Source organism: Oncorhynchus masou, chromosome 3 (assembly GCF_036934945.1).
Source record: "Oncorhynchus masou masou isolate Uvic2021 chromosome 3, UVic_Omas_1.1, whole genome shotgun sequence".
In the NCBI taxonomy this organism is placed as follows: Eukaryota; Metazoa; Chordata; class Actinopteri; order Salmoniformes; family Salmonidae; genus Oncorhynchus; species Oncorhynchus masou.
Window position 1 is genome coordinate 19,151,328 of NC_088214.1, and position 20,921 is coordinate 19,172,248.

Here is a 20,921-nt window from a genome sequence, read left to right on the forward strand (position 1 = left end):
GCTAATTTGTAGGGATCCAGATTTTTCACCTCTTTCAGATCGAGACACTGGAGTCTAATATGGAAGTAAATTCTCTACCTGTTTTACTAATTGGGTCCTTGGGGCCTTCTCCTGCATTCGTAACCACCTGGGAGGTTGGAATTTACCAGTTGTGAAGTTATAAATACCAGTTGGATGCATTCACATGCTTTCAAATGGTTGAGAAACTCATGGATGTAATTTGTAAGTTTCTGTGTGCAGTTTGAAGGAAGTTGAAGGTAATTTTTGGAGCCATTGTTGACTAGCGTTAACACAATAACTTGTATCATTCTCTTGTGCTTCAAGAATGAACATGTGTTATGTTGCCAGGAGAATCGTCTGGACATTATGTGCTGTGTGAAGCTGCCAGAGGGGAAGGAGGGGAAGACTGATGGCTTCCTCTTCCGCTTCTTCAAGAATGTCTACGCCCCCTTCATCCTCAAGGAGTGGGTCAGACCCATAGTGGTGAGTAGATCTACGCCCTCTTCATCCACAACGAGTGCTGGTACTCCGATTTGAATGTAAATGTACAATAGAGCCTGCATTTTAAACCAACAATTGATGTAAACATAGTGCGTCTTTAATGTCTCCTCTTCTTGGACAGGTGGCTTTGTTTGTGGGGCTGCTGTCCTTCAGTATTGCTGTCACCAATAAGGTAGAGATTGGACTGGACCAGAAGCTCTCCATGCCTGATGTAAGTATGTCTAACCCCACCAGCCCCACTCAGTGGGCTAATGACATTTGGTGTTGTGCTCTTAGTTTTGATACATTGGCTCATGCTGGACATCTCTCTATTGAATCTCCCATCCTATAGGACTCGTACGTGCTGGACTACTTTAAGAACCTGAGTACGTACCTCCACACGGGTCCTCCGGTCTACTTCGTGGTGGAGGATGGCCATGACTACCTGAGTCTGGAGGGCCAGAACTCTGTGTGTGGAGGGGTGGGCTGCAACAATAACTCCCTGATCCAACAGGTCTACACAGCATCTCTCATTAGCAACTAGTGAGTGACACACACTCACACACCGCCTCCCTTACAGCAACTAGTGAGTGACACACACTCACACACCGCCTCCCTTACAGCAACTAGTGAGTGACACACACACTCACACACCGCCTCCCTTACAGCAACTAGTGAGTGACACACACATTCACACACCGCCTCCCTTACAGCAACTAGTGAGTGAAGCAACAGCAACCCTCCCCTCCACTCTTTTTACCTTTGGACTGCATGTTGACATCAGTATTATGCTGTGAAGTCAGTCTAACTCAAACAGGGTGACTAGAACTCTGGGTTTAGCTGCTGTTGTTATAGCAGTGAACTCATTGACAAATACCTTCTTGTTTGAAGGAATTATGAGACTTTCTTGAATGTCTTCCAATAGAAAAGGATCAAATACTCTCCATGTTATTGTCCCCCAGCACCACTATAGGATTCAACCCGTCGTCGTGGCTGGATGATTACTTTGACTGGGTCAAGCCTCAGTCCACCTGTTGTAGATATTACAACTCTTCTGGGGCCTTCTGCAATGCCTCAGGTAACACACACACACACACACACACACACACACACACACACACACACTGAAGATATTACAACTCTTCTGGGGCATTCTGCAATTTTCTTTGTAATTTGATGTTATAAAAATATTGTATTGAAGTACCTATTTGTCTACTCTCATCAGTGGTGGACACGTCGTGTGTGCATTGCCGCCCCATGACCCCCAGTGGGAAGCTGAGGCCTACGGAACAGATCTTCATGAACTTCCTCCCCATGTTCCTGTCAGACAACCCTAACGTCAAGTGTGGGAAAGGGTAATTATTGTGTGTCTCTGGCAATCCAGGTATGGCTCATAAAGGATTGTGTGTTGAGAAGTATTGGATGTGGGGTTTGAGTTGATGGTAAACCACTCATCTGAATCTTTACTTTTCACTTTTGCTTTTCACCACAGCTCTGAATTGTCTATGAACGCTTACATTTGCAAGTGAATCATTCAGTTTAAGGGAATTGAAATTCCTTTTAACTGAATTACTCTTTCTGTCTCTAACTTGGTCTTTGTGGTCCTGTAGTGGTCATGCGGCCTACAGTTCAGCGGTGGTTCTGAAGGAGAACGCCACGTCTGTGGGGGCCACCTACTTCATGACCTACCACACCATCCTCAAGGACTCACCTGACTTTATAGACGCCATGAAGATGGCCCGTGTGCTGGCTGACAACATCACAACCGCCATGGGACACACAGTCTTCCCCTACAGGTAAACTAGGCTAACTCCTATGTTAGTTAAGGATTCCTGTTATCTCGCTCAAATAGGAGTTATCTGCTCCAGTGTTGTTTCCATATCACCAGCACTTAAAAGGGTGAGGCTTTTCCTGCAAAGGGTCAGTGTCACTGGCTTACCTGTTGCTATAAAAGTCACTGGTAAAATCTTGCAGGTTGACAATTGTCGTTTGTCATGAGTCTTGTCCTGGAGGCAGAACTGGATGATTTCTCCTTAGATAAACCAGCTGTGAAGTTGGCTATATTGTAACAATTCATAAAAACAAAAATTGGTATTTTGGTCTTAATTTAAGGTTAGGATTAGCATAGCTCTCAAACTCTAGGTGGCATTCTGCCTTCTCCCTACAGTTTCAGCCCTCCGCTTCACCCACGATTGGCTCATGTGTACTACAATCTAGTCCCTGTGTTATGTTTAGAAACGTCAGTAATCATCGCTTGCGATACGGCTTTCGAAACATATGGCCCTTTCATCAGCGAGAAAAAAATCTAATCAAAGATACAATTACAGATCCGTACAGCTATGGAGCATCCAAGCTACACTTCTTTCCCAGTTATGCTTCCACACAGTTGTTCGGAGCACACTAAATAGATAATTAGCACAGGTGGTCGCCTCTGTCTTCCGTAAACAAATGCTGTAACATGGAGATATGGCCAGGTGGGAACCCTACAATGGTGTATTAATTAACCTTTTTTTTAATTATTATTATTAATTCTCGCTGCTATGAATGATAAGGTCCCTGTACCGCAAGCGGTCCGTGTTAATGTTTTAGACCTAACATAACTCCACCGTACAGAAAACGCCTTCTTCCAATTAGTTTTATGTGTAATGTAATAGAACTGAGAGTCAAGGGTCAGCAGTTTGGTTAAGTTTAAAATCTTATTGAACGACTTTGTGGCTGTGCTAGCTAGTGATCACTCTGCAGAGCTGCCACTAGAACGAGAAACTATTGTCACTAGTGGGATAGATGCTCACCGTTTCTGAGTTCCTGATTTATCTTGCTAAATGAACCGGCTCTGAAAGCTGTTACATTTTGTGGTCTCTTAGGACTCAAAGTCCAGGGTTCCATAAAAGGTGAAGTTAGTCAGACTCATAACATGTTGTTATGGCTGCCATTGTAACACAGTTTTTCTCTTGTTTGACCTTGACATCTAAGTTTTATGGCCACTCCTGTTTATATTTACTACACTGCCTGTTTTAAGGGTTAGAGAGGGGTTATATAGTGCATTTATTTTTAGCGCACACTGCGCCCGACCACAGGAGTCTCTGGTGCGCGATGAGACAAGGATATCCCTACCGGCCAAACCCTCCCTAACCTGGACGACAATAGGCCAATTGTGCGTCGCCCCACGGACCTCCCGGTCGCGGCCGGCTGCGACAGAGCCTGGGCGAGAACCCAGAGTCTGGTTGCACAGCTAGCGCTGCTATGCAGTAACTTAGACCACTGCGCCACCCGTATAGTGCATTTAATCACAGCATCGACCTAGAGTTTTCATCTGTATTCATCGTAGCTGGTTACATACCACCACAGACTGAGGCTGGCACTAAGACAGCATTGAATGAGCTGTTTTCCGCCATAAACAAAAAAGAAAATGCTGACCCAGAGGCGGCGATCCTAGTAGCCGGGCACTTTAATGCAGGAAAACTTAAATCCGTTTTACCAAATTTCTATCAGCATGTTAAATGTACAACCAGAGGGGGAAAAAAACTCTAGACCACCTTTACTCCACACACAGAGACGCATACAAAGCTCTCCCTCGCTCTTCATTTGGCAAATCTGAACATAATTCTATCCTCCTGATACCTGCTTACAAGCAAAAAGGCAGGAAGCACCAGTGACTACATCAATAAAAAAAGTGGTCAGATCAAGCAGATGCTAAGCTACAGGACTGTTTTGCTAACACAGACTGGAATATGTTCTGGGATTCCTCCGATGGCATTGTGGAGTACACCACATCAGTCATTGGCTTCATCAATAAGTGCATGACCTCGTCCCCACAGTGACCTGTACGTACATACCCCAACCAGAAGCCATGGATTATAGGCAGCATCAGCACTGAGCTAAAGGCTAGAGCTGCCACTTTCAAAGAGCGGGACTCTAACCCGGAAGCTTATAAGAAATCCCGCTATACCCTCCGACGAACCATCAAACAGGCAAAGCGTCAATACAGGACTAAGATCGAATCCTAATACACCAGCTCTGATGTTCATCGGATGTGGCAGGGCTTGCAAACCAATAGACTACAAAGTGAAGCACAGCCGAGAGCTGCCCAGTGACACAAGAATACCAGACAAGCTAAACTACTTCTATGCTCGCTTCGAGGCAAAAAACACTGAAACATGCATGAGAACACCAGCTGTTCTGGAAGACTGTGTGATCACGCTCTTCGCAGCCGATGTGAGTAAGACCTTTAAGCAGGTCAACATTCACAAGGCCGCAGGGCCAGACGGATTACCAGGACGTGTACTGTGAGCATGCGCTGACCAACTGGCAAGTATCTTTACTGACATTTTCAACCTCTCCCTGTCCGAGTCTGTAATACCAACATGTTTTAAGCAGACCACCATAGTGCCTGTGCCCAAGAACACTAAGGTAACCAGTCTAAATAACTACTGACCCGTAGCACTCACGTCTGTAGCCATGAAGTGCTTTGAAAGGCTGGTCATGGCTCACGTCAACACCATTATCCCAGAATCCCTTGACCCACTCCAATTTGCATACCGCCCCAAAAGATCCACAGATGGATGCAATCTCTATTGCATTCCACACTGCCCTTTCCCACCTGGACAAAAGGGAACACCTATGTGAGAATGCCATTCATTGACTACAGCTCAGTGTTCAACACCATAGTGCCCTCAAAGCTCATTAATGAGCTAAGGACCCTGGGACTGAACACCTCCCTCTGCAACTGGATCCTGGACTTCCTGACGGGCCGCCCCCAGGTGGTAAGGGTAGGTAACAACACATCTGCCACGCTGATCCTCAACACAGGGGCCCCTCAGGGGTGTGTGCTCAGTCCCCTCCTGTACTCCCTGTTCACTCATGACTTCATGGCTAGGCATGACTCTAACACCATTAAGTTTGCTGATGACACAACAGTGGTAGGCCTGCTTACCGACAAAGATGAGACGGCCTATAGGGAGGAGGTCAGAGACCCGGCCATGTGGTGCCAGGACAACAACCTCTCCCTCAACATGATCAAGACAAAGGAGGTGATTGGGGACAGAGCAAGCCCCCATTCTCATCGACGGGGCTTCAGTGGAGCAGGTTGAGAGCTTCAAGTTCCTTGGTGTCCACATCATCAACAAACTAACATGGTCCAAGCACACTAAGACCATCGTGAAGAGGGCACGACAAAACCTATTTCCCCTCAGGAGACTGAAAAGATTTGGCATGGGTCCTCCGATTTCTCAAAAGGTTCTACAGCTTCAACATCGAGAGCATGACTGGTTGCATCACTGCCTGGTATGGCAACTGTTCGGCCTCCGACCGCAAGGCACTACAGAGGGTCGTGTGAACGGCCCAGTACATCACTGGGGCCAAGCTTCCTGCCATCCAGGACCTCTATACCAGGTGGTGTCAGGAAGGCCCTAAAAATTATCGGACTCCATCCACCCTAGGTCATAGACGGTTCTCTCTGCTACCGCATGGCAAGCGGTACCGAAGTGCCAAGTCTAGGTCCAAGAGGCTTCTAAACAGCGTCTATCCCCGAGCCATAAGACTCCAGAACAGCTAATGAAGTAGCTACCCAGACTATTTGCATTGCTCCCCTCTTTTACACTGCTGCTAGTCTCTGTTATCATCTATGCATAGTCACTTTAACTCTACCTACATGTACATATTACCTCAACTAACCGGTGCTCCCGCACATTGACTCTGTACCAGTTCCCCTCTGTATATAGTCTCGCTATTGTTATTTTACTACTGCTCTTTAATTACTTGCTACTTTTATTTGTTATTCTTATCCCAATTATTTTTCTTGAACTGCACTGTTGATTAGGGGCTCATAAGTAAGCATTTCACTGTAAGGTCTACACCTGTTGTATTCGGCGCACTTGACTAATATAATTTGTTTTGAAAGATTTCACCTTTCAGACTGGCCTATGTAATCTGACCAGTCAAATGCCCTGTTTTTTGATGCTTCTTTGTCAAATCTTTTTTTAGTGTTGTGAGTGGCCACAACTAGGGCAATGAATGTTCCTTTTTAAATACACACTTCACAACATGTAGCTTTCTACATCCTGTAATAGTCATGTTGAATTAGTTTAGTCTTCAATTGTAACCGTTGTTTTCCCTCCAGTGTGTTCTACGTGTTCTATGAGCAGTACCTCACCATAGCCTACGACACGGTCTTCCAGCTGGGCGTGTCGCTGGCGGCCATTTTTGTGGTTACCACGGTGCTGCTGGGCTTTGAGCTGTGGTCAGGAGTGCTGGTCAGCATCACCATCGCCATGATCCTGGTCAACATGTTCGGGGTCATGTGGCTCTGGGACATCAGCCTCAATGCTGTGTCCCTCGTCAACCTTGTCATGGTGAGTGAAGAAACGGGCTGATAGCAGCTGGTTTTAACATCATGTCTTCCTGTAACTTGGCATATTTCAGTTGTTTTGGTAGTCATTTTTTATTGCCACATTTTGACACCAAGAGGATGCAGAGAACTCTTTGTTGTGGACACAGCCCAGTATTCCCAGTCTATTAATTGTTTGTGTGTTGCAGAGCTGTGGTATCTCTGTGGAGTTCTGCAGTCACATAGTGAGGGCCTTCTCCATCAGTGTGAAGAGTACCAGGGTGGAGAGGGCTGAGGAGGCTCTGGCCCACATGGGCAGCTCAGTAAGTACAGGGGTTTATTCATTAGTTGGATTCCATTGCAAAATGTTTTGTCTGTAAAACGGTTTGCAACGTAAACGATTGTTTTGATAGGACAAATTCCGGTAGGTGCCTCCATGTTATGTTCTGTTTGCTTCCGTGTGGTATCTGGAGTAAACGGTAAAGTGTTTAGGTTGCAAGACAGTTTGCACCAGACAAAATGTTTTGCAACGGAATAGGACTAATGAATAGACCTCAGCTCTACTTTTGTAGTTCACCACAGACTGGAACGCTGTATTCTGTCCATAGAAATGTCACACTGTCTGAATATTTTTTTTAAGAAAAGCATTTAGTTCATCCTTTGCCCAATAGTTCTGAAATAGCAGTATATCTGACATGCAAAAAATAGTATTGCAAAATTAACTGTGGAGTAAAATTGAATTCTTGGCATGAATGGAATATCTATAAAAGTAGAAGTATTACTTCCTTGTTTTACTCAGGTTTTTAGAAACTGGTTATTTTACTCATTATTGACTGGAGGGAATGCTGACCAGCAGAATATAACTAAACCACCTCTTCTCCCAGGTGTTCAGTGGCATCACTTTGACTAAGTTTGGAGGCATCCTGATCCTGGCTCTGTCCAAGTCCCAGATCTTCCAGATCTTCTACTTCCGCATGTACCTGGCCATGGTGCTGCTGGGGGCCACGCACGGACTCATCTTCCTCCCTGTGCTGCTCAGCTATGCAGGTACGCATGGTGTGGTTTGTGTGGCCTTTCACCTCACATATAATTCCCCTTCCTAACAGCACACTATAGCACTTCTCTAAGCTCACTAGCACCGTCTATCAACAAAAGGAAGTGTGCCTTGAAATTAAGGTTTGCTTAACACCGGAGTATGTTGTGCCTCCCAAAAGTCCTTAACGATTATGCCTTTGAAAAAATGACACCATCTGTCTCTCGCCTCAGGTCCTTCGGTGAACAAGGCCAAGGTGTTTGCAACCAACAAACGCTACGCCGGCACAGAAAGGGAACGCCTCCTCAACTTCTAGAGACAGGACAATGGTATGAACCAACTAACCAGTCTGTCTGGTCTGGGAGAGACTGTGTGGGGTGACTCAGTGTGACAGGAGCAGCTGTTTCTATGATTATTGACACACTCATCAACCATTCACTACGCAGCATATCGCAGGGATGCAACTCAGGAATAACAGTGTGCGGTGTCTGTCAGAGGCCTTCTCAAATGATTATTTTCACCAATTTAATTCTCAAGGGCAATTCTGGGTGTTGTGCACACAGTGGCAAATGTTTTGCAACTGAAGTCCAGGGCCTGTATTCACAAAGCATCTCAGAGTAGCAGTACTGATTTAGGATCAGTTTAGCCTTTTAGATCACAATGAATAGGATTACGTTGACAGGTGGGAGCTGGTCCTAGATCAAAATCATCAAATGTTATTAGTCACATGCTCCGAATACAACAGGTGTAGTAGACCTTACCATGAAACACTTACTTACAAGCCCTTCACCAACAATGCAGTGTTAAGAAAATATTTACGAAATAAACTAAAGTAAAAACACACTAAAATAACAATACTGAGGGGGTACCGCTACCGAGTCAATGTACAGGTTAGTTGAGGTAATTTGTACATGTAGGAGGGTTAAAGTGACTGCATAGATAATAAACAGCGAGTAGCAGCAGTGTCAAAATAATCACTATTCCTACTCTGAAGACGCTTTGTGGGCCCAGGTTGTCCCTCCCTGTTTTTGGCCCTTTTTTCCGTTTGGTGCCAAATGAACACAACTCATTTCAGTAACCTAGAATACCCCCCTAAATCAACAGCAATACGATGATGTATACTGTTTTCTATCTCAACACAGTGTGACATTAGGAGAAACTTCAACTCCCACAACCTTCTAGTTTGGATAATAAAACCGATGCTACCCTTTAGTTTCTTTTGGGGATCAATAGTTGTGAAACCAGCCAGTGTTGTTTTTTGTATTTGGATTAGCTAAATACTATGTGTAAAGAGAGTGATATATGCAAAGGTTGACTTCTCTGAGGATAGCTATTTGATATGACGAATCATTGATGTATACTGTACCGATTTACACTGTAATGTAACTAATAATGAAAAAATATTTAAAGAAAAAATGTACCTTGGATGTGTTGATAATCCACACAAACACAATAATTCTGTAATTATATTTATATGGTTCCACAGTTACTGAACACTTTACCAGTTGAATTGAGGTAATTTTATTCATGTTATAATAACAGTATTGTGTGACACTGTATTCCTATAGCCAGGGGTCCGTATTCACAAAGCGACTCAGAGTAAGAGTGCTGATCTCGGTTCAGGGTCCCCTTGTCTATTTAATTATGATCAAAAAGGCAGAACTGATTCTGGATCAGTGAATACGGGCCCAGGGGTCAGTCTAAGTACTGAGGTTTTCTAGGCCAAGGAGTACAGTAGTTATTCTTTCTTTTTTTTTTTACATTGTAGTGAGCTTGGGCTGACTCCCTGTTTTGAAGTGATGTTTTTGCTTACAGTTAAGGTTAGTGTCCAGTTGTCTGTAGTACTTCAGAATGTAAGGCTGAGCCTAGATATTAACATGATGGTTATTATAGGGCAACTCGTGGCTCTAAATGTTTTTGACAGACATGCTTTTTGACAATGTTGTGCATTGGTGCTGGAAAGGAGATGCACAATGTTGTAATATTGTAACCAGTCTTGAATGAAAATCTGAATTTTTAACTATTTTATTGTGTGGGCTGCATTGCAACTTGGTCTTGACAGATGAAATGAAATGTAATGTGCAGTAGAACCTCCTAGTGGTGTTGTGGAAAAGATGCACCACTATAGATTTCTCTTTTTTGGGGGGGGGGGGAATAAATCACTTACTAATATCTCATGTGTGCCTTATTTGAGTAACCTCACAATAGAATAGATGTTCACAAGAAACAGCCTGGTTGATGGTTGTTATGTACAAAGTGACCACATTGTGGAGCCAGATATCATAGTAGCTGTGTCTGGAACTACCTCTCCCGACTAATGGTGTTGACCTATTTTTCATCAGTCTGTAAGGCTACAGTGGTTGTTATGCAGTATTTCCTCACTTCAGGTGGATGTGGTCTAACATGGTAGTTTCAATGAATTACATTTACTGCCAATTTGAGGGCTCACGTTTTATATTTTTTCTGTCTTGTGGTTGTGAGACATTTTAAAGATGATTCATATTTGTCCGGTATTTTAAAACCCAAGAACCATTTCTAACAATATGAACTTCGAACTTCACCCACAGTGTGTCTACTTCCATGTCCCACATTGAACATAATATCCTAACTAGAATCGGCTACCAAACCGAGGACTGATGGTTTGCAACAGTGTCAACTCCCTTTCTGTCCTGACTTGGCAAGTGCCTGAACAGCCTTGTCATACAGACTGCCACTTCATCATTTATTCATCCATTTTCTCTCTCATCGTTTGGGCTGTTCATTGAATCTGGTGGAGATTAAAATATTAATTTCCCCCTGGCTGGGGCTGTGGGGGGCAGGAGAGGGTCGGAGGGAACACATATTATTAGTCTGTAGGAGAGTGGAACAGAGGGGAGGGGTGGTATGTAGGCCCTGTGTGGCTCACCTCTCCCTGGACCCTCACCTGACCCAGACACTGCTGTTTTATGAATAAGAATATGGCTGTCATCTAAAGATTATTTGCCATTGCTGACATTTCAGCAGCTGGTTTCCTCCAGGTTGCAAATCACATGCCAGAGATGAGGTTTTGCCTTATTTTATGTAAACTGTTTATTTGAATAGAGACAGCTACACTGAATTATTGAATGCCAGATACTGTACATTACACCATGCGTTTACTTATTTATAGCATCAGTCCCTTCATCAGCTTAAGAAATTAGAATATCGGAGGAGGACACATGACTTTCAACCTTCCATCGCTCCCGAGCCCGTACGGGAGTTGTAGCGATGAGACAAGATAGTAGCTACTAACAATTGGGGAGAAAAAGGGGTAAAATAAAAATTACAATGTGAATATAGCCGTGAAACATCAAGGTAATATTTATGAACGGCAACCATACAATACTGTAGTTTACTGTCTATCAGGTGCAAGGTTGCTGTATTTTGCAGATATTCAAGTACAACATTTTTCATCCATTCAGTTTGTACTGGGGAGCCAGGCAGGCTGAGTTCTGGCTGTGGCCTCTGTCTGTCTGGTCTGGATGACTGTGACCATGGATTATCAATCCCTGGAAAAACTATCCATTCCCCCTCTGAGGCCTCATATCATATCGTCATTGAACGAAACATAAAATAATCAATATGGTTTTATGAGTGAATGAGCTCATTAATTGGTCACCAGCGCAAGATAAAATATGATTTACTGACCTCAATGTACATTATGCACTTTGGAATAAGAGTCATTATTCTAAGGAAAGAGAGTAAACCCATATTACACCACTTTGTTTTTAACAGCACACAATGGTTAAAAGGCAGGGTAGAAATGTGGGCTAAAATGGCAGCAGCCCACTAAACTAAAGAATGTGATGTAAACATTCTACTGGCACAAAAAGTAAGAAGGCTAACTGTACAGTACCAGTTACCATACTGGCATGGTACATTATTACATTCCTCAAGTTGAATAGGTTATTATTAAGAAAAACACCAGTCATTTTGCGTTTCTTGCCGCAGTGGAAATCTTTAATGTGAAATAATGTAGAGATTGTAGTGGCGACTTTAAGAGAAGACATACTGTAAAATGGCACGTTATCAGGCAGCTCCTGCCGCCATGTGAGGTCACTTTGCTTTACATGCGTTGCCATGACGCCTTACTGTCACAACGACATATGCTTTCTAAAATACTTAGTCAAGCAACACACACCACATGATTATAAGGGCATACAGAAGACGATCTCTTGCTAGTCGCCTACCAGGAATCCAAAGCAAATTCTGCAACACCTCCACACCTCTCAAAGCTGGTTCATGAAAATACACATACTTCTTGTCAACACCTTGGCTTTCTCCAAAGTACCCCTAATAAGTCATTGAGTGCCCTTAATTGCTGCCAACACTTTCCTTGGGGTTCAATTCCTGGCCATGTTTTCCACTTGACTGAATCACTTTAAAGGGTACATTAATAAGTAAGGTGAGAGAGACATTTCATACCCTGTTGTTTTGCGTCACTGGTTTTCTGTTACAGCCGGGGCTCAGTTGACGCCAAACTAGACTGAGTGGAACAGCGGGACTAGAGAGTCATCTCAAATCAAATGTTATTGGTCACATATGTGTTTAGCAGATGTATAGGTATAGTGTATAGTGAAATGCCTGTGGAGATCAGATTCACATACAGGTCCACCTGCAGTGCTGTCTGGGGTCTGTAACGTTCACATTGATATGATTCCCTAAATCTATTTCTATCTGCAATATTTCACATCGCTGAATACATCCCCCCCCCCTGCTGACCAGACCAGCAGCCAACTAGGGAGTCCCTCTCCCACTGACGGCCACAACACTCACCATTCACTTCCTTGTTTACAAACGTCCAGGCCATAATGGTGGTGGGCCCAGCAGCGGCCAGGGTCTGACCTGGGGTGAAAAGCCCTGAGTCACTGCAACACTCACAGCATCAGAAGGGGGAGGAAAGGCCTGGGTGGCAAACTGCCGTTTCAGCCAAATGTTATTTTAATAGCGGGAAGGGCAATAGACTAGGCCAGGGGGCTTGCCCCCCAAACGATGGAACACATATTTGGTACAATGGCGATGGCTGATGTGTGAGCCAACCCCAGGAAGGGCAGTCAATTGTCCTTTTATGAGGCTCTGAGAGGGGTATTAGGGGTATCAATGAAGAGGGCTAAGCCACATAGGCCATGTGGCTGTGGCCAGGCCTGGAACGGTTTGTTTTGATGGTAGCACAAGACTGGGACTGGCGTGACTGCCCGCCTTGTTTACCTTGGATGTGTGTCAGACGGTACTGGGAGAGCCCATTTGTTCCCTCCCATTCGCTATATTTTCCTTCCTCCCTCTCCCTGAGAAACTGTCCTCTCAGATTGCATCAGAGCCATAACTGGGCACAACATGTTCCCTGAGCTCCATATAGGAGAACCACAACTCACTAGCACTGGCTGGCCTTCTCAACTTGCACTGACTTGGAGTGGTTTCTGATGCTCTTGTGCAAAGGGATATGTGAGACATACTTTAATATTCATGGTAAATTACAACCGGTTGGGTGACAGACTCAACCTCACAGTGCTGATGTGTCACAGGCTTTTTAACATTTGGGCTAAACTTCACGTTCAAGGGTTTAGGATTTGTATAATGAGAAACATGCACTGCTTCATGCATGGTTGAATTGCAAAAAAATGCTATTGGTTTTCTGCAAACAAATATTAAGAGTGAAACCAGATATCTCATGCTATGGCAGTAAATCTATTCAGCAACATCAGGAGAGTAACACAAAATTAAGCGAAGCCACTCACTTTTCAGGAATCTTGTTTTTATTGAACAAGCAAAGCAGTATATTTACAAACATACGCACGTGTTGTTGTTGACCATCAGCTTTCTGGAAAAGCCTAAAAGTGGGTATCCTATGGCAAAACCTCTTGGGCTTACAAATAGAATCAGTACTTCTCCCAAATGTATTTCACCCCAATTTCAGCAGTATCCATCTTTTCTGATTACTCAATCAGATTAAAGTAAAATAAAACTTGTTTTATCCAACCCTTCTGTGTTGAATACAATAGGCCTGATTCAAACACATGGCAATTCACACATTGTCTATTTTTACTTGAACAATGTATCCATGTTTCTCCGTGACATAGTTCAGTATCAACCTACGTTGTAGTATCAAAGTTTATATAGTCAATTTCAGATTGAAAGAATATATACCCAACATTACAGGTCAATATTACAGCTACACACATTTGAAAAGGGCAATTTAATAAGCATTGAATGTAGGGCGTGGCTAAGGTGCATGACAAAAGGATTTTCACCATCCTAAACTTTCTGATCAGACATGGATATGTGCATGTAGCATAAAGTTTGTTTCTGTAAGGCCCGTTTGATTTGTCCATTCAAACCAAAGAAAAAGATAAGTGTTCAAAAGACTAAAGTTGGATCTAATAAAATAAGAGAAACTCTTGGTAACACTGCTATGATGTCACAACAATCCCATTAGCATACCATTCCAAATGTGACTTTCGAGCTTGAACCACTCGTCATAAAAGATTGGTGGCACAACAATATTGCGATCATGACAGATACCATGCCATTTAAACACTTGGTTCAGTCATGACAGATACCATGTCATTTAAACACTTGGTCCGGTCATGACAGATATTGTGGTTAAGAAGTTCAGCTTCAATACCAGATCTGTATCATTGGTCATTGGCATCATCATGACTTGCTTCCAATACCTTTCCACTCACTCCAGTATAGCACCAGAAACGCACCGATAACTCACTCTAACATAGAGCACAGGAGAGAGACTACACACTGATAAGAGTAGGTCAGTCACCGAATGTCCAAAGCAAGCACTCCACAGGTAGAAAACAAGAAGAGTACTTAAAATGTACTGAATACTATACAGTATAAAATCCCATTAAATCTGTGTATTTTACCTTTTTTTATATAAATTGTCATGCTGATAGTGGGATTGGTGGCTAGAAAATAGAAAAGGGTAAATGGATGAGAAAATAAATGGAACCATTTACATCAACTTGCCCTTTTGTGGTTTGAGTCAACTGAATTTGATCAGAATCCGTTTGTTTCATCACAAGTCATTCTCAAATCACATCCATCCATATCTGCATTATTCAAAAGTATACTTCTAGTGAGGAGACTGGAAAATGTCTTTCAAAAAGCACATTCACTTTGATAACAGTCCTGTCAAAAGCTGCAGTGCAATTCATTCTTATGATGGTCATAAGGCAACCAAAACAAGCCAAAGTTTCACATAGGAACGAGGGACCAATGAAATCAATCTCTCTCTCAAAAAAATAAAAATGGGATCTAAAAATAAAAAAATGTGATTAGTGCAAATGTAACAATCACAAAGCAATAATTTGCTTTGACAAAAAAAATCATCTTGCAATGCTCTTTAACTAGAAAGATGACATGAAACCTCAAAGAAAAAAGCAGAGATGTAAAAAGTGTTGATATTTTTTTGTTTGTTTTTCCAAAGTGGAGGAAGATAGGATTCTCCCTTTCATACGCTACCGTAAAGTTTGGGGTCACTTAGAAATATCCTTGTTTTCCATGAAAACATACATGAAATGAGTTGCAAAATGAATAGAAAATGTTGACAAGGTTAGAAATAATAATTCTGTCCTTCAAACTTTGCTTTCGTCAAAGAATCCTCCATTTGCAGCAATTACAGCCTTGCAGACCTTTGGCATTCTAGTTGTCAATTTGTTCAGGTAATCTGAAGAGATTTCACCCCATGAAGCACCTGAAGCACCTCCCACAAGTTAGATTGGCTTGATGGGCACTTCTTACATATCATACAGTCAAGCTGCTCCCACAACTGCTCAATAGGGTTGAGATCCGGTGACTGTGTTGGCCACTCCATTATAGTTCTTGCATAGTTTGGAGCTGTGCTTTGGGTCATTGTCCTGTTGTAGGAGGAAATTGGCTCCAATTAAGCGCCATTCACAGGGTATGGCATGGCATTGCAAAATGGAGTGATAGCCATCCTTCTTCCAAGATCCCTTTTACCCTGTACAAATCTCCCACTTTACCACCACCAAAGCCCCCCAGACCATCACATTGCCTCCCCATGCTTGACAGATGGCGTCAAGCACTCCTCCAGCATCTTTTCATTTTGTCTGCGTCTCACGAATGTTCTTCTTTGTGATCCGAACACCTCAAACTTAGATTCGTCTGTCCATAACACTTTTTTCCAATCTTCCTCTGTCCAGTATCTGTGTTCTTTTGCCCATCTTAATCTATTATTTTTATTGGCCAGTCCTTGATATGGCTTTTTCTTTGCAACTCTGCCTAGAAGGCCAGCATCCAGGAGTCTCCTTTTCACTGTTGACGTTGAGACTTGTGTTTTGCGGGTACTATTTAATGAAGCTGCCAGTTGAGGACTTGTGAGGCGTCTGTTTATCAAACTAGACACTCTAATGTACTTGTCCTCTTACTCAGTGGTGTACCGGGGCCTCCCATTCCTCTTTCTATTCTGGTTAGAGCCAGTTTGCGCTGTTCTGTGAAGGGAGTAGTACACAGCGTTGTATGAGATCTTCAGTTTCTTGGCAATTTCTCACATGGAAAAGCCTTCATTTCTCAGAATAACAATAGACTGATGAGTTTCAGAAGAAAGTTATTTGTTTCTGGCCATTTTGAGCCTGTAATCAAACCCACAAATGCTGATGTTCTGATTAAAGAAACAATAAAACTGACCTCCTTTAGACTGGAGCAACAGTTTTCAGCTGTGCTAACATAATTGCAAAAGGGTTTTCTAATGATCAATTAGCCTTTTAACACAATGTGCCATTGGAACACAAGAGTGATGGTTGCTGATAATGGGCCTTTTGTACACCTATGTAAATATTCAATTTAAAAAAATCTGTCATTTCTAGCTACAATAGTAATTTACAACATTAACAATGTCTACACTGTATTTCTGATCAATTTGATGTTATTTTAATGGACCAAAAAAATTGCTTTTCTTTCAGAAACAGGGAAATTTCTAAGTGACCCCAAACTTTTGAATGATAGTGTAAGTCTTTTGAAGATGTAACTAGTTTCAAATGTAGGAGTAAAAGTCTGAGAAAAATGTTGAAGTAAGAATGTGTATGGAAATGTGTCACTTTGGCTGCTTTCAAATCTTGATCTGAAAATGAACATATGAATGTGGCCTGCAGTAGAGTGTAGTGGAGCTCCCACATCATGGTCCATAATGCATCCCCAGACTGCAGAGAGGAGACAATGTCGTGCCACCCAGTGGTGGGGTGGGGAGGAGGGTGTGGTGTAGATTCTGGTCCTGGATCAGAAGGGCATGGTCTAGGTGCTCCTCCTGACGGGTCACTAATGCTAGGACGTCTGGACGAGGCGTCTGTAGTGGGGCATGATCTCGTGCTCAGGCAGGTATAGGTTGAACTCCAGGGCTACAAGCACAGGGAACTCAAAGGCTATCAGCTCTCTCCTGTTCACACGAAACCTCTCCTCCAGTTTCTACAAATTAGGAAAAAAAGGGAGAGGAGAGGTGATGTAGTAACTAAACCACTGTACTACTTAATATATTAGGTGAATAATATGTAGTGACAAATACTTTTGTCTACGATCCGTGAGCTAGCCACGTTGCTATCTGTCATGTGGTGCTTTCCTGTCACGCAGATATTTATAATGCTTGACAAATAACCACATCAATATTATATTACCATCCTATCATATTTGTATTACATTTTTACTAAAGTTTAACTTTAAAGCTGGGATCTGCAAAAGGTGAAACAGCCACCACTGTTCGCCCCAGACGCATTGGTCATTGTTTTTGTGGATGGGGGGGGGGGTGTTCGTTGTTTGAAGTAATATCTTTGTTGTTGTAATATCGCAAACGGATATGGCAGTTTCACCACTAAGGATTCCAGCTTTACAGGAAAAACTTGTAATGAATTCATACGCTATAACAATCCTATAATCCGTACAGGATCGCGGTTTGTCTGCATGACAGGAAAGCACTGATGGTTTCCACCAGGCTGCTCAGAGCCGAAGCGCAGTGCACGATGACAAAAGTACGACACTTACGTCTATGAGCTGCTTGACCTCGTGCTTCTTGAGGTCTCCGCCAATCTTGGCAGCGAGCAGGACGCAGGCACCGGCGCAGAGTTTGCGGTTCTGCTTGTTGAGTTTCCCCTGGAGGACCAGCTTCTCGAAGTAGACGAAGGCCATGGCTACGGTGGGTTCCTCATAGCCACACTCTTCCTGGGCCAATTTACGGATCTCTCTCTTCAGACTGGGGTTGGGGGGTTGAAAGTAGTGAAGGCAGGGAGAGAAGACAAACGCTAAAAGGTCAAAGCTAAAAAGAAGAACCCAGTAAGTATCAGTGTGGCCATTGTCAGTAAACCAATTTTGATACGATTTAACCACAAGGGATTAAATACTGCTGCACCAAACTGATAATTTCCACATCATACTCTAATATATGTCTGGACGAGACGTCCCCACCTCCTGATTTTGCTGAGGGTCAGCCGTATGTGGGAGAACTTCTCCTTGAACGTCTCATTCATGTCCTTCTTGAGGTCAGAAGGCTTGACGTACTCTATGACTGTAGTCTGAAAGGAAGATGAATGTATTGGTGTCAGACAGACAGCACTGGTGTTAGGCTCTGTTACTGAATTTGTGCAAGTGTTATAGCTTTTTGTATACATATGTGGAAGAGGAAACAGCAGCATCAGTCTCACTATGGAAGGTGGCGGGATCTTTATATTCAGTGTTGGGTTCCATTTAGAGCTGGGCAGTATACAGTTTTTATGATATTGGTCTTGATGCACAGATCGTTTTGGATTTTTACTTGACCTTTTATAACAGTATTTGAGTTTTTGGTTTGTTAAATATGATACGCCGTGTGTAACGTTTTATAGTTTTACTTCGCAACTTGAGTCATTTCTCTCCACTCAATTTCCATTTAAGGGGCTTTATTGGCATGGGAATCATATGTCGACATTGCCAAGGTGCAATATAAAAAATATAAAATTAAAATAATTACAGTAAACATTACACTTACAAATGTTCCAAAAGAATAAAGACATTTCAAATGTCTATAGTTAAAGTACAAAAGTGAAAATAAATAAACATATGGGTTGTATTTACAATGGTGGTTCTTCACTGGTTGCCCTTTTCTTGTGGCAACAGGTCACAAATCTTGTTGCTGTGATTTTGCAGTGGTATTTCATCCAATAGATATGGGAGTTTATCAAAATTAGATTTGTTTTTGCATTCTTTGTGGGTTTGTGTAATCTGAGGGAAATATGTGTCTCTAATAGGGTTATACATTTGGCAGGAGGTTAGGAAGTGCTGCTCAGTTTCCACCTCATTCTGTGGGCAGTGTGTACATAGCCCCTCTTCTCTTGAGAGCCAGGTCTGCCTTCGGGGGCCAGGTATTCTGCCACTGTGTACTCTCTGTTTGGGACCAAATAGCTTTCTAGTTTGCTCTTTTTTTTTGTCAATTCTTTCCAATGTGTCAAGTAATTATCTTTTTGATCTCTCTCTCCATGCGGCTTTCCACACAGACCTAACCCCGCCCCCTGTCACTTAAGGAACGCATTTGTTCCTCGACACACTTGCATGTGCTGCCTTGACAATGCGGTCTGAATGCAACAATGTTGATGACAACTATGCTGTTTTCACTTTGCATCTTAATAGAAATCCACTAGCGTTATATAATTACATGATTCGTTTGTGTTTCTTACATCTGCAAACAGCTAGTTAGGGCTAAATCGTGTTAGCCGCTAATGTTAATTACTAGTTAGCTGATTATTAGCTAGCTAATAATGTACGGAGTCAGAGCAAACGTTATCAGCTATACAGCCTGATAATACCAGTGATGGTGTAGACCTAAAAACAGCATGTTTGTGCAACAGTATCTTCTCAAACAAAGAGGAATACGCAAAGCATGAATATGTTAAGAAAATAAAAAACATGTATCTAACGATTATAGGGTCCCCTAGGAAACACAACCCTTGTTCCTACCCTGTCACAATAACTCCTCCCTGGCATTTTCATTTGTTGTCCTGTCAAACAAGACAATTTAAAAGTGGCCACTATTATATTCTAACCATATAATTAGAATACTCATTATATTTCCATGATTCCAATAGTTCACCCAAGTGTTTTGCTAAAAAAAATCACAACATTTACAAAAAAAGACCTAGATTGTTTGCCCATATTGTGCTGCCCTAAGTGGCAGTGTGGAAATGATCTCAAGTTAGCGATGAAAATGCTGAAAATTATTTCTGGTCAGTATAAAACAAATGAGAATGAAGAAAGACCCATTGAAATCACATATAATGTATGTGTTGCCACCCTAGGGTCACACACTACTCAAAGAAATAATAAAATATCTTTTATTATTCCAAAAATAATAATACCGCCATATCGCTCAGCCCTAGTTCCATTGGGTGGTTGAGTGTCGGAGCACGAGACATTGGAGTTGGGTGGCACACCATACACGGGCCACGGAAAGACAGAATATATTATAGAATGTTTGATGCTTCACATTTCCAAGCTCAGTATATTCTGTTGATGTAGGGGAGAGTGGGGTAAGTTGAATCGCCCTTGTTTCTAGGAAACTATACACAAAATGTATAATTGTACCAAATATTTAGGAAGAGGTCATCCTTTCATGGAGTCTAATGGAAGAAACCACATGGAAAAAGTGGTAAGCAAGTTAAGTCCAAAAACCAGATATTTACCAGTCAAATTAATTAGTGTGTAAAAGGTTTCATAATGCTTGTATCTAAACCAATGTATATTTTAAGATTTGTTCTATGCATCAGTTGGGCTCTCTATAAGCTTCAATATGAGATACTAAACCTAGTATTAAAGTGCATCCTTGAAGCTGTGTGGGCTAATAGTCAAAATGTTTGCCTTGGGGTAAGTTGAGCCAACGGAAAGTTGAAGTGTTTTCTTCCCAGGTGTTTTGCAAGGCATTAGCTCTGGGATATGAGGTAACAACAGGACCTGTCCTATGTTAAAAATAAATAAAAACTTAAGTATAAAGTCTTTGTTAGGTGTTAAACCTATTAAAATATTCTTAAAATAATTAAGTGACAAGCTGTACTGTTTACATGCATACTGGTTATTTCCAGG

General features: G+C 42.4%; 2 protein-coding genes across 4 annotated transcripts in view; one reads left to right on the plus strand and one right to left on the minus strand.

Moving 5' to 3' along the window:
• npc1 (Niemann-Pick disease, type C1) overlaps positions 1-8,223 on the plus strand; it is a 29,240-nt gene extending 21,017 nt beyond the window's left edge. Inside the window, exons 16-25 of the mRNA XM_064933994.1 lie at positions 349-483; positions 623-712; positions 833-1,023; positions 1,443-1,558; positions 1,706-1,835; positions 2,091-2,276; positions 6,599-6,830; positions 7,015-7,128; positions 7,690-7,852; positions 8,072-8,223. Of these exons, the coding sequence (XP_064790066.1) occupies positions 349-483; positions 623-712; positions 833-1,023; positions 1,443-1,558; positions 1,706-1,835; positions 2,091-2,276; positions 6,599-6,830; positions 7,015-7,128; positions 7,690-7,852; positions 8,072-8,154 (1,440 nt within the window). The 3' untranslated portion in view covers positions 8,155-8,223. The remainder of the gene's footprint in view (positions 1-348; positions 484-622; positions 713-832; positions 1,024-1,442; positions 1,559-1,705; positions 1,836-2,090; positions 2,277-6,598; positions 6,831-7,014; positions 7,129-7,689; positions 7,853-8,071) is intronic.
• A 5,370-nt stretch (positions 8,224-13,593) lies between these two features.
• Positions 13,594-20,921, minus strand: part of LOC135512222 (CDK5 and ABL1 enzyme substrate 1-like) — a 28,779-nt gene continuing 21,451 nt past the window's right edge. For 2 of the 3 annotated variants that reach the window (XM_064934027.1, XM_064934008.1), the window contains 3 exons: positions 18,279-18,385; positions 17,859-18,129; positions 13,594-17,288 (listed from right to left, as the gene is read on the minus strand). In XM_064934027.1, the coding sequence (XP_064790099.1) occupies positions 17,148-17,288; positions 17,859-18,129; positions 18,279-18,385 (519 nt within the window). In that variant the 3' untranslated portion in view covers positions 13,594-17,147. The remainder of the gene's footprint in view (positions 17,289-17,858; positions 18,130-18,278; positions 18,386-20,921) is intronic. The other variant, XM_064934017.1, reaches the window with a different exon arrangement.